The 27,010-nt window shown below is 40.9% G+C and overlaps 1 protein-coding gene across 1 annotated transcript; it reads right to left on the reverse strand.

Annotated features, from left to right (window-relative positions):
* Positions 1-401: 401 nt before the first annotated feature.
* On the reverse strand, positions 402-26,119 carry LOC132399139 (cytochrome P450 2K1-like). The gene is made up of 9 exons (XM_059979178.1): positions 25,813-26,119; positions 18,269-18,431; positions 16,821-16,970; positions 14,711-14,871; positions 11,155-11,328; positions 9,399-9,540; positions 9,116-9,303; positions 3,013-3,154; positions 402-1,469 (listed from the first exon to the last, which is right to left on the reverse strand). The coding sequence occupies exons 1-9, from the start codon at positions 26,011-26,013 to the stop codon at positions 1,291-1,293; spliced, it is 1,500 nt and encodes a 499-aa protein (XP_059835161.1). The 5' UTR covers positions 26,014-26,119; the 3' UTR covers positions 402-1,290.
* Positions 26,120-27,010: the final 891 nt, after the last annotated feature.

Below are 27,010 nucleotides of genomic sequence, written 5' to 3' on the forward strand. Positions count from 1 at the left end.
GCATCTATGGAAGAGTAAACAGTCGACGTCTTGGCCAGAAACGTCAGCTGGTTCACTCCTTTGCACAGGTGCTGCCTGGCCTCTGAGTTCCTCCGGCATTTTGTGTCTGAAGGACAGTCGTCTGGTTTGGGGTCTTTTGGTGGCACCTGCCAAGCAGGGCACAAGGGAAGGTGCTGCAGAATGCCATTGGAAGGAGAGTCTCTATTGTAAGAAGTACGTCATACAAGTGAATGTCTCCAAGGAGGAAGGGCCAATGCTCCTGAGAGAGACCATTTAAGATGGTCTTTGAAGAATGGTCAGAATGTGGCAGGTGCTTTAGATGCAGACCATGGACCCAGTGCATTTGTAAAATGATACAACTCCGACTACTCCAGAAATGAGATCCAACGCTTAAGTGCATATTGGACTGGTTTAACTGGAATGCACCCCTTTTATTTTTCTTTTACTTTTTTCAGTAACTATTTGTTAATGTTGACAATGTGCTAAATATACTTACTTTCTAATTTTATGCAGTGCATGATCTGTCATTTCTTGGCTATGAAAAATTGTGTCTGAGCAGTATTTTACACAGCATTCACGACAACCTATGTCCCTTAATTATGAATATCCATACAAAAGGGGGTATTCCCTTCTGCCGCCGGTGTGGGATGGTGAGTCTGTCGGGACCCTGGGGACGTGGAAACTGTGTGATGATTTCTTTTGAACTTATAGTCCTTTAACATCTTTAGACTATTTTTACTGTGCACATGGTCTGTTTTTTTTATCAATTATGCTATTGTTTGCACTGTTGTAACAATATGTTGTAACTATGTGGTTTTGTGCAGGTCTTGTAGCTTTAGTTTTTGGTCTTGTTTTGTCTGGTGGCTTTGGAGCTCCTTTCCGGGAAACGCACTAAGATGGTAGCGTGATATTAATACGCAGTAGCCTCTCTGGACTCTGGATTGGGGATTGCCAAACGTTATGTGGATTTTCTGGTGTAGTCTGTTTTGTCATATGCTTTTGTGATATCATTCTGGAGGAACGTTGTCTCATTTTTTAACTGCATTGCATTTGTGGTTTCTAAATGACAACAAACTGAATCTGAATCTGAATCCTGTTTGGTTGAACCTGAAATCATACCAACCCTAAAATGTGTGTTGCTTATGAAAGGTGGTCTTTTCATTACCGAGTCACATGGCTATTAGCAGAGTTTGCTAATGAGCTAAGTTTGTATATGAGCTCTGATAGGAGGGTTACAAAAATAATGAAAAGGAGATAAAACAAGACAAGTCGTGAAATGATGTGTTTGCATCAGCGACGGACTGCACACACATTTTGGTATTTTGGGACTGAGATGAAGCCCACACGAGATGTAAGCTCCAGATTGGTAACGTTCGGTGGGACTTGAAACCTGAACCTTTGTATCAGGATGGTAAAGAACAGGAAAAGCTCCATTCTGGCCAGGGTCTCCCCCGCACAGGCCCTGCGTCCTGCAAAACAGAGTGGCAGAACAATGTCAATTTTCAGAAACCAAAGTTATTCACCCTCACCCCAAGACAATGAACAGTAATATTTTATAATGGGAATGCAAGTTAACAGTATTCCTCTCTCTACAGATGCTGCTTGGCTTGCTGTATGGTCTCTGCTTTCTCTTTTGTTTAGATTTCCAACCATCCTGTTTTTCCCTTCGTTCTGGCCATATTGTGCTATCCTTATTCACCTCCTCTCATCAGATTATCTGCCTCCCTTCCTGTGTGTCTTTGTCACTCACTCAGCCAGCACCACCCTCATCTTTGTCTTTAGTTTCTCTTGACCCTCAGACTGTCATGGACATTCCCTTCATCCTCTGGAGGCATCCCCACTTCTCTGCAACTTCAACCATTGCTTCTCAAGTATTCCTAGTTCCACCAAAAGACATTAGCTGAAAGGTTAACTTTCATACACCCATCATTGATGCTGATTGACCTACTGAGTATTTCCACAATACCCTGATTTTCTTTCACAATGTGATAGTGCTGGAGAGGGTACTGAGGGCACCTCTGGGATGTCCCCTGGAAGAAGCACTTCGGTCATGAGGAAGGGTTTGATAGTTTTCCCTTGAGTGAGGCAGTATAAGAGGAGATGTGTTTCTGTGCTGTGTAACACCATGAATCTACACTCAGTGGCCACTTTATTAAGTAGCTCCTGTGTGTATGTTCATTGTCTTCTGCTGTGGTAGTCCATCCACTTCCCGGTTCAACATGTACGTTCCGAGGTGCTCTTCTGCACACCAGTGTTGTAACACATGGTTATTTGAGTTATTGTTGCCTTTCTGACAGCTTAAACCTGTCTAGCCTTTCTCCTCTGAGAATTACAAGTCATTTCTTCCTACTGAACTGTCAGTCACTGATGCTATTCATTTCTCACACCATTCTCTGCAAACTCCGGAGATTGTTGAGCATGAAATCACAGGAGTTCAGTAGTTTGAGATATTCAAACCACCCTGTCTGGTGCCAACAGTCATTCCTCTGACAAAGTCATTTAGGTCATATTTCTTCCCCATTCTGATATCTGTTCTGAACAACAGATTCTGAGCCTCTTGACCATGTCTGTCTGCTTCTACACATTGAGTTGCTGCCATATGACTGGCTAATTAGAATTTTGAATTAACGAGCTGGTGTACCTAATAAAGTGGCCACAGAGTGTCTGTTTGCAGTTTATAAAACTGAGGGGTATAGGCAGGATCACTGCCTGACACAGAAGCAGAAGCAGAGCTGTTGACAGCATTTAAGAAGCATCTGGATGATCACTGATATTGAATAGAAGATAGAAGTTCCAAGTTCTTGAAGATGTGATTGATACTGATTGGCGCACAGTGGTTGGCATAGAATAGTGGGGAGAATGGCCTGTTTCCATGCTCAATGGCTATGACTTATTTCCTACCATCCACTTATGTTTGCTTTACCATCTGATATAAACATTCCTTCCTACAAATAGGCCAAGGTCAGAGGAGAAATCCCAATAACCTACAATCCAGTAATTTAAACTTCTTACCCATAGAAAAAGGAGCAAATGCATCTCTCTTCACAAACTTCCCATCAGCATCCAGAAAGTTGGAAGGGTTGAAGTTATTTGGGGCTTCCCATTGAGTTTTGTCATACAGCACCGATGTTAGCAAAGGGACCACTGGTGTGCCCTAAGAATGTAATTTATAAATTAGGTTGTTATTCCCTTTGAGAATTATCACTGAAAGTATTCCACTAGAACAGAATTAACAAACTTGGCAACTATTCCACACTTCAGGTACTGTACATTTGTACCTCTAACAGATCTCCAATGTCCTTCACTCAGCGAAGATCGACTGTGTCCCTATCTTCAGTGCATTCTGAGGCCCTCCATTGGTCAGGGTCAACCATGGATGTTGTATCCTAGCTGTCTGTGTGATACACTGGTCAGGGCAGTATGATGTGGAGAGAAAGCTATTGCCCATGTAGCAGGCTCTCTTGCCCCACACAGCTGATCAATCCAAAGACCATATGATATAGGAGCAGAATTAGGCCATTTGGCCCATCGAGTCTGCTCCACCATTTTATCATGGCTGATCCGATTTTCATCTTAGTTCCAATCTCCAGCCTTCTCATATTCCTTCATGTCCTGGACAATCAAGAATCTATCAACCTGCCTTAAATATACATGAAGACTTGGCCTCCACAGCTGCCTGTGGCCACAGATTCACCACTCTCCGGAGAAAAAAATTCCTCCTCATCTCTTTTCTAAAAGGACAACCCTCTATTCTGAGGCTGTGTTCTCTGGTCTTAGCCTTTCCTACTGTAAGGAAACATCTTCTCCACATCCACCCTATCCAGGCCTTTCACCATCTCATAGGTTTCAATTAGGTCACCCTTTATTCTTCTGAATTCCAGTGAATACAGGTCCAGAGCCATCAAACATTCTTCATACGACAACCCATTCAATCCTGGAATCATTTCCGTGAACTTCCTTTGAACTCTTTCCAGTTTCAGCACATCCTTTCTAAGATAAGGGGCCCAAAAGTGCTCACAATACTCCAAGTGAGGCCTCACCATGCTTTATAAAATCTTAACACTACATACTTGCTTTTGTACTGTAGTCCTCTTGAAATGAATGCTGACATTGCATTTGCCTTCCTCACCACAGACACAACCTGCAAATTAACATTTAGGGAATCCTGCACAAGGACTCCCAAATCCATTTACCTGTCAGATTCTTTTTGTATTTTCTCTCCATTTAGAAAAGAGTCAACCCTTTCATTTCTTTTAGCAAAGTGCATAACCACACACTTCCCGACACTGTATTCCATCTCGCACTTTTTTGCCAATTCTCCTAATCTGTCTAAGTCCTTCTGTAGCCTTTCTACTTCCTCAAACTGCCCCTCCAACTACCTTTTTCTTGTCTGCAAACTTTGCAGCAAAACCATCAGTTCCATCATCCAGATCATTGACACACAGTCCTAAATAAAGCAGCTTCTTAAAGTATCAGTCCCAACACAGACCCTGTGGAACGCTACTGGTCACCGGCAGCAACCAGGAAAGACTCCTTTTATTCCCACTCTTTGCCAGCGGCCAATCAGCCACTACTTTATCCATGCTACAATTTTTTCTGTGATACCATGGGCTCTTAACTTGTACACAACATCAACCGATTCTCCTTTCTATATCCTGCTTGTTATTTCTTCAAAGAATTCCAACAGATTTGTCAGGGAAGACTTTCCCTTGAGGAACCATGCTCTCTAAGGCCTATTTTATCATGTGCTTCCAAGTACCCTGAGACCTCATCCTTATCCAACATCTTTGCTGCCACCAAGGTCAGACAAACTGGTTTATGGTTTTCTTTCTTCTGCCTCTCTCCCTTCTTGAAGAGTGGAGTGACATTTGCAGTTTTCCAGTCAATCAGAACCATTTCAGAATCTAATGATTCTTGAAAGATCATTACTAATGCCTGTGTGATCTCTTCAGCCAGCTTTTCCGAACTCTGGGATGTTCACCATCTGGTCCAGGTAACTTAGCTACCTTCAGACAGTTCAGTTTCCCAAGAACCTTCTTTCTGATAAATGGCAACCACACACTTCATGACCACTGACACCTGGAACTTCCAACATACTGACAGTGCCTTCCATAGTGAAGACTAATGCAAAATACTCATTTAGTTTGTTTGCCATTTCCTTGTCCGTTGTTACTACCTCTCCAGCATCACTTTTCAGGGACCCATATCCAATCTCAGCTCTCTTTTACACTTTACGTATCTGAAGAAACTTTTGGTATCCCCTTTAATATTACTGGCTAACTCACTTTTGTATTCCATCTCTACCTTTCTAATGACTTATCTTTCTTGCCTTCTGTTGGTTTTTAAAAGCTTCCCAATCCTCTAACCACTAATTTTTGCTCTATTAAATGTCCTTTCTTTGGCTTTTCTGTTGGTTTTGATTCTCTTGTTAGCCACGATGGTGTAATTTTGGCCCGAGAATGCTTCTTCATCTTTGGGATGTATATATCCTGTGCCTGCCATATTGCTTCCATAAATTTCAGCCATTGCTGCTCTGCTGTCCACCTTTTGATTTTGTCCACCTTTTATGTTGCAACTCAACCTGTTCACTGCAATTTTGCCCTGTCAACAGCCTCTCCTCACAACACAATACACTACAAAATCCAAAGGAATGGCAGACACCAATCCAGTCTGGCACCAGTGGCATCGCAAGGGTTGCCAGGCAGTGCTGAACTCAATGTACAACTGTCTTATGGTTTCCATCTCTTCCCCCTGAGTGGGCATAGCTCCAAGGCAGTGAAGGTTTGAAATCAGACATTTTCTTCTCCTAGATGAGCTGCCAAGCACGGCCGATAAGCCCCATCTGCCCGAAGCGGCTAGTTTTAAGGTGCCAGAAACCCACCTTTTCCCTTTCTGCTGCCAGTAGAAACATTTTCACCAGGATCAGTATCTAAGCCACACTTGAAGGCCAGGAGCTGGACTTGATTGTTAGAGCCTATTTGAGATGCATGCCATGGGGAGCATTTAACAGGTAGTGGTAGTGGGAGTTTATCCCTAACACCTTCCCTGGCAAAGCATTGACCTCTGAAATTTCCTCTCTGTCACTCACTTATCTTAAACTTCAAGTTCAAGTTCAGTTTATTGTCATTTAACCAAATGAAATTATTTTCTTCTGGACCAAGCTGCACAACTCAGCACAGAAAACTCGCACACATAACACAAATTATATTAAGAAATAATAAGGTACAGTTATGACACAAGCTAAAAAGTATAACGCTGCTGGCACTTCATGTGTGATGAGGCCTGGGTTGTGATGGGGAGTTCAGTAGTTTCAGAGACATGTCGATCTTTTCCTGATGCCACAGCACCTCCTGCCTGATGGTCGAAGGTCAGACATTGCTGGATAAATGGCTCACTAGCAATGCCTAGGCCCCTGCATATGATAAATATCTCTGATGAGTGCAAGAGAGACCACAACGAACTTCTCAGCAGTTCTCGCAACCCTCTATAAGGAGTTGCAGTCAGACGCCTTGCAATTCCTGTAGCAGACAGTGATGGAGTTGGTCAGGGCACCCTCGATGGTGCTTCTGTAAACATTCATTAGAATGGAGGAGGAGCCTCACTAGCCTCAATCTCTTCAGGAAGTGGAGACGCTGAGGTGGTGTTGAGGGACCAGGTAGGATTGTCCATTATGTGCACTCCCAGAAACCTGGTGCTCCTAACACTTTACAGAGGAGATGTTTATGTGCAGTGAGATGTGGACAGATTCCACCTTACTAAAGTCCACATCATCATTTTGGTCTTGCCCATGTTGAGGATCAAGTTGTTGTGTCTGAAGGCAGCATACCAGACTCTTAGAGGTGCTCAGACCTCTGCTCTCAGTCCCGAGTAAAGCATCTTCTTAAAGTATCACTGCTTAATCAAACTTACTCCAATAGCTCAGTAAGTTCAACATACACTTATTCCAGCTGCTCACCATCTCTGGGTGAGAGAAGTTTCCCTCAGATACGATTTCTATCTCTCAGCCTTACTGCAAAAGTTCAAAATTCGAAGTCAAGTTGGTATCAAAGTATAAACCCCTTTCTTCCTGGGTATCTCAGGAAACAGCTCCTTATCCCTTGCTGGCAGCTTCCCAACTCAGCACCAAGAAATCCACCATTCTTTGGTTGTGCAAATCTAGGGTGTACACCCTGCAAAATCTGTGAGATTGGGATGTCTCTCCCACCCAAGGCCCAGTTTGTGTGAACGCTGTGTGATTTCCTGCCCTGTTACAGCTCGTTGCCAGCAAATAACAGATTGCACACCCCATATAATTATAGGAAGTATATTTATGAATATTAACTTAAGAGTTAGTAAAGAAAAAGAAAACAAAAAAGGGCCCATTATAATTTAACAGTCAAATATGGACAGGTGGGAGCTCAACTCTTCCAAAATTCATATTCACCGATCCTTAGCAGAGTCCTGCACCTTGCTCCATCAAAAAATGATCCCCACCGGATTGAATCCTATGATCGGTTCTCTCCAGCGTCTTCTGTCTTCACCTCCCGCTGAACAAAAAGCAAGGCTCACACTGGTGTCAGGCACAAAAAAATCTGCTCCCACAGCCTTCTCTGCTGATTGCATGGCTAACATTTCTAAGCACCCGTTATCTCTAACAATAAAACAAACTCTGCCTCTACAGGAAGACCATCAGATGAAATACCCTACAACGTTAGCAGTGAAACCTTTACCAGGGCGTTACACATTTGCTGGCTGGCTGGTGGCATCAGCGCTGGACTCCGGAGCAAATGTTCCTGAGTTCGAATCCAGCCGGCTCCCTTGCACACTTTCCATCTGTGCTGGGTTGAGCGTCGAGCTAGCAACTCAACGTAAAAAAAAAACTGCAGAATGCTACAGAAACACCACATGATGAGCAATCACCAAAGAAGATTGGTGCATAAAGCTTGCCATGATGGCACCCCGATGACTCCACCAGGAGTTAAGGGCATTCTTCATCTTCTACACAATTAACTACCTTGATATTCATTTTCTTGCATGCATTTACAAGAACAAAGAAATATAACAGAAATTTATGTAAAAAACTATACATAGTCAAAATCTGACAAAGAAGAAGAAAAACACTGCAAATGAAGATAATACAGAAAGCATTAGTTGTAAAGAATCCTTGAAAGTGAGCCTGTAGGTCATAGAATCAGTTCTGAGCAGTGGTGACTGAAGTTATTCATGCCAGTTTAGGAGCTTGATGGCTGAAGGGTAATAACTGCTTCTGCACTGTGTCGTGTGGGACCTATGGCTTCTGAACATCCCGCCTGATGGTAGTAGAGAGCTGAGAGCATGGCCTGGAAGATGGGGGCCTTTGATGATGAATGCTACTTTCTTGTGTTAGCATTCCACGTAGATCTGTTCAACAGTGATGAGGGCCTTGACAGGGACAGGGTGTGGGCTTCGACTTGGGTCAAGATTATCATCAGATGTTCAAGTGCGTGTATGCCCAGGTGCAATAAGTCACCTGCTTGCAGCACATAGCATCATAAGATTTTCACCATGATCATATCTTGTTTAGAAGCCACATGTGCAGTACCTTGTGAAAGGCCTTTTGAAAATCCAAGTAAACATCATCCGCTGTCTCTTCTTTGTCTATCCTGCTTGTTAGTTCCTCTATAAATTCCAACAGATTTGTCAGGCAAGATTTCCTTGGAAGGAAACCATGTTGATTTTGGCATTTTTTTGTATTTTGGCCCTCCATGTACACCAAAACATCATCCTTCATAATGGTCTCAAGCACTTTCCCAAACAATGAAGCAGGCTAACTGGTCTATAATTTCCTGCCTTTACCTCCTTCCCTTCTGAAAGAGTGGAGTGACATTTCCAAAGATAGAACGTTCACAACAAAAATGTTAATGATATAAGAGAGACACAATTAGAACAAAAAATAAAGTCCATTTTCTTGCAAGTTGCCCTCTGTATCTCATCCCATGACCCACGCTTGATGCTTCCAAAAAATGTCAGTTTTATATGTTATATAAAATTACACGCAGAAATTTTAAGAATTTAGTTGCAAACAATCCATTTGCACTTTCATGGAACAATTGCCGGCATATGAGAAGCAATCAGCCACTCACTTCACCTCACGTACCTTTGGAAGGAAATATCCTTTGAAGTTCACGTCCTCTGTTGTTGAATGCATGAGGTTCAATGGCACAATGTTAGCAAACCTCTGGATTTCGTGGATCACTGCATTGGTGTACGGCAATTTTTTCCGATCTTCAGTTCTGGGGAACTGTTCAGAACCAATCATGGTGCTGATTTCATCGTGGACTTTTTCTGGAACACAAGGAAATGGTTAATGGACTCAGCAGCAGGATTAGAGCCTAGATTCTCACATGAGGAAAATCCATCATCAATCAGGTGCTCCTCACCCTGAATCTGTGGATATTTCATCATCAATAGCATAGCCCAACGAAGCGTAGTTGAAGTTGTCTCCATCCCAGCACCAAACAGGTCGAGTACTGTGAATACCAAGTTGTTTTCATGGAAATATGTATTTGGGTTACCTGATTCCTGTAAAAGATGATAAGAACATAAAATACACGTGCAGAATTAGGCCATTTGGCACATCAAGATTTCTCCACTATTCCATCATGATGAATTTATTAACCCTCTCAACGCCATTCTGCTACTTTCCCTCTATAACCTATGACACTCTACTTAATCAAGAAGCTATTAACCTATGCTTCAAATATACTAAATGATGTGGCAACCACAACCAACTATGGTAAAGAATTTCACAAAGTTACCACCCTCTGGTTGAATAAGTTACTTTTCATCACTGTTATTTGTGTTCTGAAGCTGGGCCCACTGGTCCTAGAACCCCGCACCCCCGCCACCAATATAGGAACTACAGGAATCATCCTCTTTACAACCACACTGTCAATATATTTTCATTTCCAAATATTCAACAGATTTCAATGAGATCCCCTCATTCCTCCAAAAAATACAGGCCTGGAGCCATCAAACGCTCCTCATGTGTGAACCCTTTCATTCCCAGAATAATTCTTGTGAACTTCTTCTGGAGCCCTCCTCAGTTCCTGAACATCCTTTCCTAGATAAGGGAGTAAAACTGCTCACAATGCTAGAAGTACGGTCTGAGCAATGCCTTATAAAGCCTCAGCATTATATTCTTGCACTTCCACTCTAGCCCCCAAGAAGTGAATGCCACCATTGCATTTGCCTTCCTTACTACCAACTCAACCTGCAAGTTGACATTTGAGGACTCCCAAGTCACTTTGCACCTCTGATTTCTGAATTTTCTCCCCATTTAGAAAAGAGTTTAAGCTTTTATTTCTTCTAAAAAAGTATATTTTCCTACACTGTATTCCTTCTGCCACTTCTTTGCCCATTCTCCTAATATGTCCAAGTCCTTCTGAAGGCTCCCTGCTTCATCAACACTGCATGTCCCTCCACATATCTTCATAAAGCCATCAATTCTGTCATGCAGATCATTGAAGTATAATGTGAAATAAGTGGTCCCAACACCATCCCCCATGGAGCTCCACTACTCACCAGCAGCCAAACACAAAACACCCTTTTTATTCGCACTCTTTGCCTCCTATTATCAGCCAACCGTTTATCCATGCTAGTGTCAATCATGTAATACCATGGGATTTTATCTTTTTAAGCAACCTTACCTTTAATAATGGACTCTGGCATCTTAGCAACCTCTGTAGTGTAGTCAGGTTAACTGAACTATAATTTCTTGACTTTTGCCTCTCACCCTTTGCAATTTTTCAGTCTGCCAGAACCATTTCAGAATGCAGTGGCTTTTGAAATATCACTAGTAATGCCTCCATAAGCTCCTCAGCTAGCTCTTCTCGAGCCCTGGGGTGTCATCCGTCAGATCCAGATGTCTTATCTACCTTCAAGCTTTTCAGCTACCCAAGCGTCTTCTCTTTATTAATCCTCACTTCTACCCCCTGATACTTTCCATGCTGCTGGTGGCTTTGACTTCTCTGTCAGCCATGGTTACCTCATCTTCCCTTTAGAATACAGGAGCTTAGAGAAAGGAGTTCGAATCCCACCATAGTCCTGAGGGATTAAATTCAAAGTACTTCAATAACTCTGGAATTCTATAAAAAAAAAGGTAACATGCAAACTATGAGCTAGTGTGGAGCATACCTGCTGCTGCTTTAACATGAACACATCAATAAAGCTCGTTGGATCATTTGCATCCGGTGTCTGGTAGTCTTTGCTTATGAATTCTTTGAGAAACTGCAAAATCAATGTTTGATTTTTCCACATTTTCTTGTGTGTACCGGGTAGAAATCCCAGAATGGGAAGAGCATTGTAAAGCTGTAAATAAAAACTTTGCTATCAGTATTATTGTTCTGAAATAGAAGGAAGTTCTGATGGATATTTGCAACTTCTCGCTGTCCTTGGCTATGTTTGCAGCATGCTTCAAAGCAACCACTGTCATACTAATCCCTGGGACGTCAGTAGCACTGTGTTCTAATGACCACAGACCAGTGGCACTCACTCCCATAGTTGCCAAGTGCTTGGGAAGATTGGTCATGTCCCACATCAAGGATGTCATGCGGGCTACCCTGAACCCGAATCAGTTTGTCTACAAGGTGAATAATTCAACTAAAGATGCCAATTCGATCACCCTTCATACTGTGTTGGAACACTAAGGTCACAAAGGCACCTACATCAGGATGGTTTTGGTTAATTACAACTCTGCCTTTAACAAAACACCATCGAACAAGCGCTGTCAAGCTCCCCAATGTAGGTCTAACTAGATTTTGAACTTCTTCACTAATCTTTCCCAGATGGTGAAACTAGGCAAGTAAACATTAACACCCCACCCCCAACCCTGAATACAAGTGCCCCACAGAGGTATGCACTGAACCCCCTTCTCCACTCTCTCTTCACCTATCCCTGCACTCCTGCTCATGCTGCAAACTCAGTCATCAAATTTCTAGATGACACGACTGTGATTGGCCTAATCACAAGCAATGCCAAACAGAGCGGAGGTGCTGAAACTCTGTCTGATTGGTGCAGGAACTACAACTGATCACTCGACACCAAGAAAACAAAATATGATAATTGACTTCAGGAGGGTAAGAGGTCCTGGCTAAACAAGCCCTGTTATTCATAAATGGTGAGCTAGTGGAACGGGATTCCAGCTTCAGGTTTTTGTGGATGAACATCACTGAGAAGCTGTCTTGGTCTGTCAACACAACTATGATAGTAGGGAAGGCACAGTGGATAGTGAGGAAGACTACCATGGCTTGCAGGGGGATCTGGACCAACTGGAAAAAAATCCGCTGAAAAATGACAGATGGAATTTAATGCAGATAAGTGCGAGGTGTTGCACTTTGGTAGGACCAACCAGGGTAGGTATTGCATGGTGAATGGGAGGGTACTGAGGAACATGGTAGGCCGTTTCAATGGCTCAGCATGGACTAGATGGGCCAAAGGGCCTGTTGCTGATCCTGTTCTTTTCTATGACTCTATAATAGTGACTATATTACCTGAGATGCTTCTGGAGAGCTAATCTGCTCCAAACATTGCTGGGCAACTTTTATCAAAGTGTGATAGAGAGCATACTGACATACAGAATCGCAGGGTTGTACTCTAGCTGCAGCAAAACTGATCACACACCATTCCAACGAGTGATTAGTGTGGCTTGGCACATCACTGGGACTCAGCTACTGGACTTGGAGACAATCTACAACTCCAAATGCCAATGGCATGCTCATAACCTCACTAAAGACCCAACCCATCCTGAACACTGTCAGTTCAATTTCCTGCCATCTGGTAGGAGACATGAAAACTCTCAGGTAAGACAGTAAGACTGGAAAACAGCTTCTTCCCGAGGGTTTTCTGCAGCTGGATAATGCTGCACCCCAGCTTAACAATGGATTAGAGAAATGGCAACAAATCGTTAAAAATGTCAAATTAGGTGTTTTAGAAAAATCATTGCAGGCTCTACCCACTCAGCAAAATAACTTTTCCAAAATCTCCCTTCAGGAAAGTGCTGCAAGGCTATTGAAACAAAAATGTCATGCCATTTGAAAAGTTTCTTCACCCAGGTAGTCAATCTGATCAATCATTCCAGTCAGACCACCCCTACCTTCCTCTATCTATTACCCCATCACTGCACTGCACATTAAACACCTTAAACCACTTTTTATAATGCTGTTTACATTGAAAATACATGCTGGTGTTTATGCATTTATGAACATTTTATCTCATATTTTTACTTTAACTTTATTCTTTACATATTTTTTATTCTTTATTTTGTTAAATGTTGCTGCTCTTTTAGTTGCATGTCTTACAAACACATTACAGCAAGTTCCTAATACATGCAAATGTACAGTACTGTGCAAAACCCTTAGGGACATATCTATAACTGGGGGTACTGCATATCTTCCCAGTTTTCAAATAACACTTAATATTACTGAGCTAAAACAAAGCTAAGTGCTCTTATTTCTGATTCCCCGCCACCTTTTTACTTTAACCAATATGCAGTACTGTGCAAAAATCTTAGGCACTGTAGCTACATATTTGGCTTCGGACTTTCGCACACGACTGTGCGAATGGCAAATAAAGTTGATCCTTGACTTTAATTTCAGTTGTTGATAAGTGTTTATTACCACAGTTATTCTGAGCAGGATTGTATGCCTGAAAGGACAGATCCACAGGGTCCAAAGGCCACATCTGACCAATGTGTGGAACCACTGGATGGTACACGACGGTGGTTTACTGATAGATCAATGGAGAACATTTCTCTGTCACAGATTCACCGGTCGACTATATAAGTTGCTTTGTTCATGAATTGAAGGGCAGGTACTTGCAAATCCCAAAAATATCTGCTGGGACTTTTTGCAAATAGACTACAATTGAAATAGACTCAGCAGCCACCTCATTGGGCAGCTCCCGCACCTAATAAAGCGTATGCTCTTGGTCTTCTGATGCTGCAGTACTTCCAATTCAAAGTTCGATGTGTGTATTCAGAGATGCTCTTCTGCACACCACTGTTGCCATGTGTGGTTATTTGAGTTATTGTTGCCTTCCTGTCAGCTTGGACCGGTCTGCCAATCCTCCTCTGAGCTCTCTCATTAACAAGACATTCTTGCCCACAGAACCGCTGTCACTAGATGTTTCTTCTTTATTTTTTTGCACCATTCTCTGTAAACTCCAAAAACTGTTGTGTGTAAAAATCCCAACAGATCAGCAGTTTCTGAGATACTGAACTCACCCCATATGGCAGCAATAATCATTGCACGTTCAAGGTCAACGTTTCCCCCATTCTGATATTTGGTCTGAACAACAACTGAAACTTTTGACCACGTCTGCACGTTTTTTTTTGCATTGAGTTGCTGCCACATGATTGGGTGATCAGATATTTCCATTAACAACCAGATGTACAGGTAATGGCACTGAATGTGCATTTGCACTTCTGGTGAACAATGAGATTTTAGCCAGAGGGTGGTGAATTAGTGGAATTTAGTACCAGAGGCAGCTGTGGAGGCCAGGCCGTTGGGTGTATTTAAGGCAGAGCTTAATAGGTTCTTGATTCACCATGGCATCAAAGGTTCTGGGGAGAAGACTGGGGAGTGAGGCTGAGGAGGGGATCAAGGATCAGCCGTGATTGAATGGCGGAGCAGACTTGATGGGTCAAATGGCTTAATTCTGCTCCTGTGTCTTATAGTCTTACAGACTTATTTACCTGAATCATTGGAGAACCAACAAGCTGACTATTTTCATCCAGTTTCTTTATCAAAAAGATGAATGTTTGGTCATCATAATCAAATCTATGACCAAAAACTATAGAATTGATGATATTGCCCACAGCAGCATTTATCTGAAAGGTTGGATTAAATTCTTGGCCTGCAGAAACACAGATCATTCATAAATTACTGAAATGCCGAATACTATTTGACTTGTTATTAAGTATCCTCAATAGTCTTTCAATTTCCTCTTTTAATTCAGCATATTTCTGGTGTTTTTCACTTATTGATTTCTACATGTTATGATCAGTGCCTATAAAAATTATTCACTCCATTCCCTTGGAATCTTTCATGTTTTATTGTTTTGGACCATTGAATCACAGTGGATTTAATTTGGATTTTTTTGACACTGATCAACACAAAAAGACTCTTTTATGTCAAAGTGAAAAGAGATCTCTACAAAGTGGAGAAATTAAAAAAAGATGGAGGTCTTGCTCTGCCTAATTTAAGAATGTATTATTGGGCTGTTAATATACATTATATGTGTTTTTGGTTATATTGTGCTAATAAAAATGAACAACCACCTTTGGCTGATTTGGAATTGAATGCTGTGAAACAGTTTCACTTAACCTCATTATTAGGAGCTTCTCTACCTGTACAACTGGACAAAATTACTAATTTAAATTTATACCCTGTGATTGAGCAGTCATTATGAATTTGGTTCCAGTTTTGTAATTTTATTAATCTCAAAAAATTTAAACATTTTAGATTTATTGAAATTATTTATTTAAACCTTCATTAAGTGGTCCTACCTTTCTTCTTTGGAGGAATAAAGGAGTTTATTCCTTCATGGATCTGTTCCAAGATGGCCGATTGATGTCTTTTGAGAAATTAGTAACTAAATACTCTCTCTGGTGTTCACATTTCCTACAATATCTTCAGGTCAGAAACTTCTTACAAGAATATTTAAATAATTTTCCATATATACAGGATTCTGACCTGTTGATATTATTTTAAAAATGAATCCTTTAGTGAAGGGTATTATTGGGAAAATTTATAATTTATTGTTACAACAGCATAATTACCCTTGATTTAAGATTAAGCAAGATTGGGAGAGAGAGCTTAACATGACCTTGATAACAGAAGATTGTTTGCAGATTTTGGAGTTGGTTAACTCTTCTTCGATCTGTGCCAATCACTCTTTAATTCAATTTAAAATTGTACATTGATACTATTTGACAGAGACTGTCTAAAATGTTTCCAAATGTTGACAGTTGTAAAACCGAGACAGCCACATTGACACATATGTTTTGGTTGTGTTCTGTATTGAAACATTTTTGGAAATCTATTTTCTCTACAATTTCTAAAGTTTTAAAAATTAATTTACAACCTAATAAATTGACAGTTTTATTTGGTATGGTATTTCTCTATCAGACCAACATGCAATTGCATTCATTCTGTTATTGGCCAGAAGGGCTATTTTGTTGAATTAGAATGATGCTTCTGCTCCTACTTTGATACAATGATTTTCTCAGGTGATGCTATGTCTTAGTTTGGAGAAAATCAGAAGTCGAACTTTTGTTCCTCGATTTGATTTTGAGAAAACGATGGGGTTCATTCGCCTGCTACTATCATCTGATTTGAGTTAATTAATATAGTTTCCTTCTGATTTTTCTTTAAATGGATTTGAGTTGGCAGATTGATGTTTTTTTTTAATGGAAGCTTATATGATATGTAGCTCCAGGGTTGTGCTCCCAATGGTTTTTTTTCCCAGTTAGTAGGGTTTTTTTTAGTTAGTTAGTAGGGGTTCTTTTTTTCCTTCTTTTTTCTTTCAAAACTATTCTTAACATTTATTTTTTCTTCTTATTATTGATATGTTGCTTAGCTTTGCTAATCAGTTATTTGCTAATTTAATTCCTTATTGTACATAATGACATATTGATTTACTGTATTTTTTGTTGATCTTCAATATTAATAAAATATTTTAAAATGAAATTAATAATCTTACAGTAGGTTAAAAGGACAACACAATATCCTGGGTAGAAGGGCCTTTACTAAGCTATAATGTTCTATGTTCTATGCTTTTTATGTTTATTCACTTGGACTTACCTTTATGGGATTCAAACATTTTTATCAGGAAATGGGCTTCTTCGATGATTTTATCTTCAATAGTTTTCTTGCCCATCCCAAAGTTCCGTAGAGTGGATATGGAGAACCTTCGCATTTGCCTCCAGGATTCGCCGTTACTCAAAGCGACACCTATCATTATTGAGACAGGATGTCAATGCAACCTGCTACCCAAGTTAAAACTGATCAAAAATGAGGAAAGATGCTTTCTATCTGCAGGAAGCTGGTCACCCCTAGGATTCAGGAGTGAGGTACCTGGGTGACTGCCAGGAGAAGGAAGGGAAACGGGCAGCCACAGAGTACCCCTGTGGCCTTTACCCTCAATAATAGCTAGTCACTGTGACTGGTTGATGAATGCAAGACTGAAAGGAGTTATATATGAGCATCTCACAAATAACATCTTATTTGGAAATTATCTCTAGTTCAGCAGATTATCAGTAGATGCCTTATTTTGTTCACTTCTAAGTGGTTTGATCCAGCTACATCTGAGCAAAACCAAAATGGAGGTAGCAGAACAGTCTCACACAGTGGTGGCATCCATTGCTTCTACCACATGGCCGGAACAAAGACATCTGGTTTGCCTTTTTCCATTGTTTTTGACTCTTTGCAGTTAGATGTTTTCTTTTTTACTTAGTTATTTCATGGCCAACAATACAGCAAACCTACACCAAACACCAAGAAAACACCTCTGTTCTTACATTGCCATATAACTTCCAAGGTCATGACTATCCAATCACATGCCTGTACTAGGGGTAAATTATGGTAACCAATGCTCCCAATAATCTGCATATGTATTGTTACTGGGATCAACATTGGCAAAGATAACAGGTAGAACAAATTCTTTAAAATACAGCCACGCAATCTTTTATAGTGCCCTGATGGAAGTCCAGCTTAGTGACACATTTCACCCCCCAATAGTACCACACTCCCTTTGTACACTGATGGAAATTTCCACAGGGATAAATCACCTGGGTATAATGAGATTATATTGAGCAGAGTTTGCAAAGGATTGCAAAGACATTTGAAGATGTTCCCAGCTTCTCACTTCATCCACACTCTTTCCTCCCACCCACCTTCCCCTCAACTGACTTCACCTATCACCTTCCATCTTGTATTCCTTCCCCTCACTCCAGCTTCTTATTCTGACTTCTACACCTTTCTTTCCAGTCACAATTAAGGGTCTCGGCTTGAAATGTTGACCCTTAATTCCTCTCCATAGGTGCCACCTGACCCGCTGAGTTCCTCTAGTACTTTGTGTGTATTACTCTGGAATTTCAGTACCTGCATAATCTTGGTGTTCATGTTGTGTCTAAGACCCTTGCAAGCTTCACACTTTAGAATAACAAGCCTCCAACAAGAACTGAACTGAGCAGAATGAGGATGCAACCAAATGTAACAGGTTTGATAATAATAATAATGGTGAGAGTTACCAAAACCCTGCATTAAATCATCAAATATTGGGATGTGAGGTCTTCCTGCAAACTGAGCTGAATGGTTGATAAGAGCATCCTTCACTGTCTCGTAGCCAGTCAGAACCACAACTCGCATCAGTCCAAGCTTGATGGTGAAGATTGTACCATATTTCTCAGACAACTGAAATCAGAGGAACACATTTACATCATCAATTAATTAATTAATCAATTAAATCCTTGTTTTTTATACTCAGTTATATAATCACTTCATCAGAGATGGCCACTAGCATACAGCCCAGAAACTACACTCAGTGGCCACTTTATTAGGAAGACCTGCTCATTAATGCAAACATCTAATCAGCCAATCATGTCGCAGCAACTCAATGCATAAAAGCATGTAGACATGGTCAGGAGGTTTATTTGTTGTTCAGTCCAAACATCAGAATGGGGAAGAAATAAGTGACTTTGACCGTGGAGTAATTGTTGGCATCAGACAGAGTGGTTTGAGTATCTCAGAAGCTGCTGACCTCCTGGGATTTTCATGCACAATAGTCTCTAGTGTTTATAGAGAGTGGTGCAAAAAGTGTATAAAACATCGAGTGGCAGATCTGTGGATAAAAACATACTGTTAATGAGAGAGGACAGAGGACAATGGCCAAAATTATTCAAGCTGCCAAGAAGATGACAGTAATTCAAATAATCACATATTACAACAGTGGTGTGCAGAAAAACATCTCTGAATGCACAGCATGTTGAACGTTGAAGTGGTTGGGCTACGACAGCAGAAGCGCACACCGGGTCCCACTCCTGTACCAGATAAAGTGGCCACTGAGTGTCCGTCATCCATTCCTAACTCTCCTCTATACTTGTTTCCACCATTCAGGGCAATTGAAGATCTTCATGTTATTTATTTATTTGATTGCTTGTTTGTTTGTTCATTTTTTTTAGAGATACATCATGGAACAAGCACTTCTGGTGCAACAAGCCTCACTGTTCAGCAACCCTCCTAGTTAACCCTAGCTTAATCAGGACAATCTGTGATGACCAGTTAATGTACTAACCTGTACATCTCTGGACTGTGGAAGTAAACCAGAGCATCCACAGGAAACCCATGCTCCTCACGGGGAGGACGTACAAACTCCTTATAGACAGCGTCGGAACTGAACTCTGAACTCCAATTCCCTGAGCTGTGATACATGAACCACTATGCTACCACGGCAACCCAAAGTGTTTTATAATTACATTTAAAACAAGGATATTCCATGACTCCTTTGCTCTTCCAAATTCCCTGCTTCAGCTGACTTCTGCCACTGCTATATCCTTCAAGGGCTCTGAGTGACTCTATCCTCTTAAACCTTATATACACTGACTTTTTATTTTTGACTAAGTTTATAACATTTATATTTGAAATGTTTAAAGTTTAAAGTTCAAAGTACATTTCTTTCTTTTTAAATCTTTTTATACATTTTCAAGCAGAACATAGAAACAATAGAAATACAGAGAGTTTGAAAGTACATAGCTAATAAGGCCATATTGTGGCGACCCATTTCCTGGCACATCCGAACCGGCTCACAATTAGATAGCCTACGGGGGTTTGCGAGCACAGAGCTTTGGAGCCTCTGCGCCACGGGGGGCAGGTTGAGGGAGGCTTAAAAGTGAGGCTGAGGATTTCGAATAAAGTTTTTTCCTTCGACTGCAGTTACCGACTCCGTGTCGTAATTTTAGCGCTGCATGTAGCACACCGCTACAATATATTCAAAAACAAACAGTTGATAACACCAAAGTATTAACCTCCCAAACTCATACTGTATTAACATAGTAAGAAAAAATTGCCCCCAAAAAAAGTTTAAAAAAACTGACTAACTACAAACTAAGCTAACCAAACCTGGGCTATTATATTATAACAGGTATAAAGAGTCATGCCAATAACTCCACTCCTCTAACCAAATATCTAAGAGTAAAAAAAAGGTTCGGGAAAGGTCGATTTAGCTCATATGAAAATGTTGAATAAATGGTCTCCAGGTCCCTTCAAATTTAACCGAAGGGACAAAAATAACACTTCTGATTTTTTCTAGATTCAAGCAAGATATAATTTGAGAAAACCTTTGGAATGTAGTTGGAGGATTAATCTCTTTCCAGTTTAATAAAAAGGATCTTCTAGCCTTTAATGTAACAAATGCAATCATCTGAGGAGCTGAAGGGGATAAATAACCCTTATCCACCATTGGTAAACCAAAAATTGCAGTAATAGGCTGAGGATGTAAATTAATACTCAAAACTGTTGAAATGATACCAAAAATATCTTTCCAGTATTTCTGCAAAAAAGGGCAAAACCGAAACATGTGAGTCACAAAGGCTACTTCAGAATGGCATCTGTCACAAATTGGATTAATATGGGAGTAAAAATGAGCAAGTTTGTTCTTAGACATATGGGCCCTATGCACCAGCTTAAATGGTGTCAAGGCGTGTTGGCGTGTTTAGCACATATAGAGGAAGAATTAACTAATTGCAAAATTTTCTCCCATTGCTCTGTAGGGAAGGAAAGTTGAAGTTCTTTTTTTCCCATTCATTCTTAATTATATCTGATATCCCTGGCTGTATTTTCATTATCATATCATAAATAGTTGCCATTAAACCCTTATGTTACAGTCATATGTTACAGTCATTTTTGAACTCATGCCCAACTGATATTATGAAATAAATTTTAGGTTTAAACTTTAAACCTAAAATTTATTTCATAATATCAGTTGGGCATGAGTTCAAAAATGACTGTAACATATTATTCAAAAAATTTCTGATTTGTAAATAACAAAAAAATGGGATCTAGGCAAGTTATATTTGTTAGACAACTGTTCAAACGACATGAGACAGTTATCCAAGAATAAGTCTTGACAACATGTTATACCCTTCATTTTCCATATCGAAAAGGCTTGGTCCATAACAGAGGGTTGGAAAAAGAAATTAGATATAATGGGGCTTGATAAAATAAACGTATTCAAGCAAAAAATTTATGAAATTGAAACCATATTTGTAATGTATATTTAATTATTGGATTATTTGTTTATTCAGTTTAGAAAGAACAAAGGGAAGAGAGGTCCCTAAGATAGAAAACAGAAAAAAACCTTGTATGGATTTACATTCCAAATTTACCCATTGTGGTCTTTGTATTGCCACCAAGTCCTGTGTCCAAAATATTAAATATAAAATATGAATTGCCCAATAGTAAAGTCTTAAGTTTGGCAATGCCAATCCACCTTCCTTCTTAGACTTTTGTAAATATTTTTTACTTAAATCTAGGATTTTTATTTTGTCATACCTACAAAGAAATTTTAGAGTTAATAATGTCAAAAAAGGATTTAGAAATAAAAATTGGTAATGCTTAGAATAAATGTAGAAATTTAGGTAGAACCATCATCTTAATAGCATTAATTCGACCAATCATTGATAAGGACAATGGGGACCATGTAGTAAACAGTTGTTTAGCCTGATCAATTAATGGTAAAATATTAACCTTAAATAAGTCCTTACATTTCTCAGTAATTTTAACACCCAAATAAGTAAAGCTGTCTGTGACCAATTTAAATAATAAATGTTTGTAAATTGAAACTTGCATATTTAATAGGAATAGTTCACTCTTATTAAGATTCAGTTTATAGCCAGAAAAGCTACTAAGCTGAGTAAGCAAAGATAAAACTGCAGGAATGGATCTCTGTGAACTGGAAATATATAATAACAAATCAACTGTGTCTAATGATAGCTTATATGTCCCTTCTCCATGGGTAATACCAGAAATGTTAGGTGAATCATGAATAGCAGTAGCTAAAGGTTCCAAAGCAATGTCAAAACAAGGTACATTTATTATCAAAGTATGCATGCAGTGTATAACCCCGAGATTCATCTTCCCACAGACAGCCACGAAAGAAGGAAACACCATGGAACCAGTTCAAAGAAAACATCAAACACCCAATGCAGAATAAAAGATCAAATGGCAAAAAACAAGGGAAAAACACAGAATATAAAACATCAAAACCACAGCATCCTTGAAACAGTCCATGAAAGTTCAGAGTAGTTCCATGTAGCACTGTGTAGCTCATTGACTGCAAGCCACAGAGCCCGTCTACGCCGATGAAAATCACACAAACTAGCAATAAGAAAGGAGTCAAATCACAAACGAGAAGTAAGCAGAAACCAGAAATACATATAACATGAACTGCAGGGTCCTCTAAAAGCAGCCTGAAATGGAGTCAATCATTGGCTCGCACCCTGTCTCCAGGTTTCTTGGCATCCAGACCACACACTCTGCTCATAAACCTCACTGACCTCCTTCAGAGATGAAAAAGTACCAGATTGCTTAATCGACCCAAAAAGACATCATCAAAATGTAAATCGCAGGTTCCAATTGGACTTAGCTTAATAAAATAATCATATTTTATAGAAGAAGTAATAGAAATAGTTTTGTGAGCTGTCTGAAGTTCAGACACATTGTATGGTGGCACCATCTTCTTCACCAGAACAGGAACCTTCATCATTTCTTTAGATTTCAATTGTAAGGAGAGAGTACACTATGAATGGCAAGACCCTTATTGGTATTGACTAGAAGAGGAATCTTGGGGTCCAAGTTCATTGCTCCCTGAAAGTGGCTACATAGGTCTATAGGATGGTTCAGATGGCAGATGGCATGCTTGCCTTTATCAGTCAAGGCATTGAGTTCAAAGTTCTGGAAATTATTTTGCAGCTTTATAAAACTCTTAATTAGGCTGTATTATATTCAGAAAATGCTGGTGGAACACAGCAAGCCAGGCAGCATCTATAAGGAGAAGCACTGTAGACGTTTTGGGCCGAGACCCTTCGCCCTGACATTGACAGTGCTTCTCCCTATAGATGCTGCCTGGCCTGCTGTGTTCCACCAGCATTTTGTGTGTGTTGTTGTTTGAATTTCCAGCATCTGCAGATTTCCTCGTGTTTGTATTACATTCAGTTCCGGTTGCCCTGTTGTTGGAAGGATGTTGAGGCTTTGGAGAGGGTGCAGACCAGGTTTATCAGAATGTTGCCTGATCAGAGAGCAGTAGGACAGATTTGAGTTGCTTTCTCTGTCGAGCCAGAGGCTGCAGGGAGGTGTGATAGAGCTTTATAAGATTATGAGAGGCACAGATAGAGTGGACAGACAATTTCTTTCTCTTCAGGTTGAAAGGTCTAATACCAGAGGATGTGCATTTCAGGTGAAGTAGGCTAATTTCAAAGATGTGAGAGGCAACAACTTTTTTTTACACAGAGTAGTGGATGCCTGTAATGTGTTGCCTGGGGTGACGATGGAGCAAGATACATTAGGGACTCTTAAGAGACCTTAAGATAGGCACATGAATGTGAGGAAAATTGAGGGACATGGACATTGTATAGGGAGAAGAGCTTAGTTTAATTAGCCATTGGTCACTTGGCAGGCCAAGGGGGCTGTTCCTGTGCTGTAATGTTCTATATTCCATGTTCCACAACCACACTGGTCATCCAAGCTCACATTATCTTAACATCCTGTAGCGTGCACATCAGCTGGTCTTTAAACAACTTCCACGTGTTAAAGGTGGACTCTCTAGGGCAGCAGCTTCCAGTTAACACTCCCTGGCTCCATTCTATTAACATCTGAATTTGCGTATGTTTTATATAAAAACTTTTAATACAAATTACATTCTGCAATACGACAACTACACGTAGACAATAACAGTGACTAACACATTGACAAATACCAACTGAATTTAAATGTTCCCATCGCTGTCAACAGAAGTTTTTCTCCCATGCGATGCCCAGAGGCTCCGGAACATCCCCATGGACACCGCATGTTTCCTCGCCGGACTGGCTGTCCAGGCAGAACCACTCCCGCTACTCAATTCCAAGAGATAAGGTTTGCTTTTGTTGTCAATGCCAGGAGCAAGCTTGCCAACTTTCAAGGAGGGTGCGGCGGAAGATGCGACCCAGTTCACCTCGAGCAGCTGCGCAACAGAGGACTTTCTGATCTGTGGGTTATTCCCCTGCACACCCGTGTTGCTGAAAGATCAACTGGATGCCGGACGCCCTTTGGTCTGTCAGCTCATTCAGATGTTCGCAGAGGAATTCTGCCAACTGGCACATCCCTGCCTGCGGGAGTACGCTCGGCACGTCTACCGCAAAGGCTCGGTAGGGAAGAGCTACAGTACAGTTCTAAGTTGAAAATAAATATATTATCAAAGTATATATATCACCATTTACAACCCTGAGATTTGCTTTCTTTCGGGCACAGTAAACCCAAGAACCATAACAGCGAATCAGAAGGACCATGGCCAACAGGGCAAACAGGCGTTGTGCAAAAGGCAGCGCACTGTACAAACACCAAAGATAACTAAATAAAATGAATACACAGGTAAGTAGCTAACGCACCGAGGGATTTAAAGTTGCTGACCCTCTCCACCTCTGATCGCCCGATAAGAACTGGTTCGTGGATCTCTGTTTTCCTCCTCCTGAAGTCAATAATCAGTTCTTTGAACTTGTTGAGATTGTTGTTGAGGCTACATTTAGCCAGATTTTCAATCTCCCACATATATGCAGATTCATCACCACCTCAGATTCAGCTAACAACAGTGGCGTCATCAGCCAATTTAACTATGGCATTGGAGCTGTGCTTAGCCTCCCAGCTATAAGTATTCAACACTTTTATATAATGTGATTTCATCTTTTTCCAAACCTATCTCCTTGTTTTAAGATATGCAGAGGGGCTCGGAGTTAATGATACTAATGGTTCTTTCTTTTTTGATGTTACAAACAGCCCATGTTCTTTTCTTTTACTTAGTTTTTGGTTAGTATTGTTTAGATTAGTTTTTTGGGGGGTATATCTTTTTTTCTTTTTGGATATGTTAATCCTATATATACTATATTTGTACTTGAGCAATCTTGGGAGGTTTATTACCTTTGTGTTAACTGAATATATATATTTAAATATGTTAACCATTAACAATGTAATCCCAATAATTGTGTAGTAATATTATGTTATATCCATTATTTTTAATATTAATAAAAAGAATGAAAAAGAAAAGAGAAATCCTCTCAATTATTGTGGAAGCATACCACCCCAGGGGGCCCATAGAAATAACAGCAATACTAATATTTTAAAATATTAACTTAACACATTGACTAAGGTGTTGCACAGTATTTTACTTGTAAATATTCATTTATTACTGAAAAAAATACTTGGAGAAGACCTCCTCATGTTGAAACACTGACTAGCGTTATCTAGAACAGGCAGTATCTGCAACAAGAGTTATTTATTTATTTATTTATGTTCGGGATGTGGGTGTCGCCAGCTAAACCAGCATTTTGCCCATGAAGGAACGGCGATAAGTTTCCAAGTCAGGAAGGTGAGTGACTTGGAGGGCGATTTTCAAGTGGTAGTTGTTTGGGAAGTTGCGGAAGTATTGAGTTAACTTTTCTTGCATGTTTCCTGGAATACTAAATTGAATTGCTAACAACATTGCCAGGCCGTCGGTAGGACTGGTACACAGTGTCCAGTATTTGCTGGTCTGGGTCGCGACTCCTCTTACCTCCATGAGACTTTGGTGGGGCTTCTTCAGATCAAGGAGGTGCAGGTTCCCGATGATCGGAAGAGGAGTGGGTCCCGGGGGGAAGTTGAGCTCTACGTGAGTTTTAGCCCCGTTGCGTAAATAAGCGAGAAACAACACGACGACGGCGCAAAGAAGCACCAAAGTCACAGCGTCCGGTGAGTAAACACAGTCGAACGACATCTCCGGCTCCCTTAGACTTCCAGCTTCTTCCAGCGATCAGGAGCAGGATTCCAGAGCAAACGCTGAGTGAACTCGGAACCACTGTAATGACTCGTTCTGGAACTTGAGAGAAGTTAACTCGCAACCAAGAGGAGTGGCTACTGCTTGTAACTGTATGGCTACACTCCGGAGCCACTCCTCCCAGATGCGAATTCAAAAATAAGCGCAGCTGAGCACATAACATTGCGGGATTACAGGGAAGGAGGTGACAATCCACATTTCACTCACGTGAAACAGAATGTTTTGGAAACGTACCCCAGAGGGGGCGGCATCTGGGTGAGGAGTTCACGTTTTGGGTTAGAAAGTTATTTGACGTGAAAGTGGTTACATTTTTAGCATACACCTGTGCGTATAATGTTGAGTTCGGCTGTAAGGTAGAACAGTACATTATAGTTGGACTGTAACAAGTCACCGAGCGGGAGTGCGAGTAGAGAGCTGCATTTTCACTTAGTGCCGCACTCAAGATAAAAAAAAAGGCAGCCCTTCGCGGCAGTTTTTCCAGAGTTGGACTGCAACCAGTCGCTGGGCGAGATGCATTAGAATGAGCGAACACAAGCTTCCCACCCTGGGAAAAGTTTCACTGCCCACGCAATAGTCTTTCTGTAGATGGTCAGAGATAACGGGTGCTTCGAACGTGAGCCGGGTCCTTTGTTCGGGGGGAGATGAAGAGGGAAGACGCTGGAGAGAAGTGACTGTAGGATTCGACCCGGTGGTGGTGCTAGGGCGTGGCTGGGGACGAGCCCAAGTGCAGGACACAGGCGCGGAGACAGAGTCGGGAGGCGTTAGCACCGTAGCGAGCGTGGAATAGGGATCCAGGAGAGTCTTAACGCGGAAACCAGGTTCACGTAGAGGAGCCAGGAGACGATGCGGAACTTAGAACTGCCAGTCCTAAAGAACCATGAACCGAGATTCCTCATACAAGAGTCGACCAACGAACTGGCAGCGCCTTGTTGTGATT

The sequence above is a fragment of the Hypanus sabinus genome, chromosome 9 (genome assembly GCF_030144855.1).
Source record: "Hypanus sabinus isolate sHypSab1 chromosome 9, sHypSab1.hap1, whole genome shotgun sequence".
In the NCBI taxonomy this organism is placed as follows: domain Eukaryota; kingdom Metazoa; phylum Chordata; class Chondrichthyes; order Myliobatiformes; family Dasyatidae; genus Hypanus; species Hypanus sabinus.

Coding starts and splice junctions, on each gene's coding strand:
- LOC132399139 (XM_059979178.1), bottom strand. CDS start 26,013: ATGTCGTTCGACTGTGTTTACTCACCGGACGCTGTGACTTTGGTGCTT. Junction 11,329..14,710: donor TTGGTTCTCCAATGATTCAG/GTAAATAAGTCT, acceptor TTTTATTTACAG/CTTTACAATGCTCTTCCCAT. Junction 9,304..9,398: donor GAAATATCCACAGATTCAGG/GTGAGGAGCACC, acceptor CTTGTGTTCCAG/AAAAAGTCCACGATGAAATC.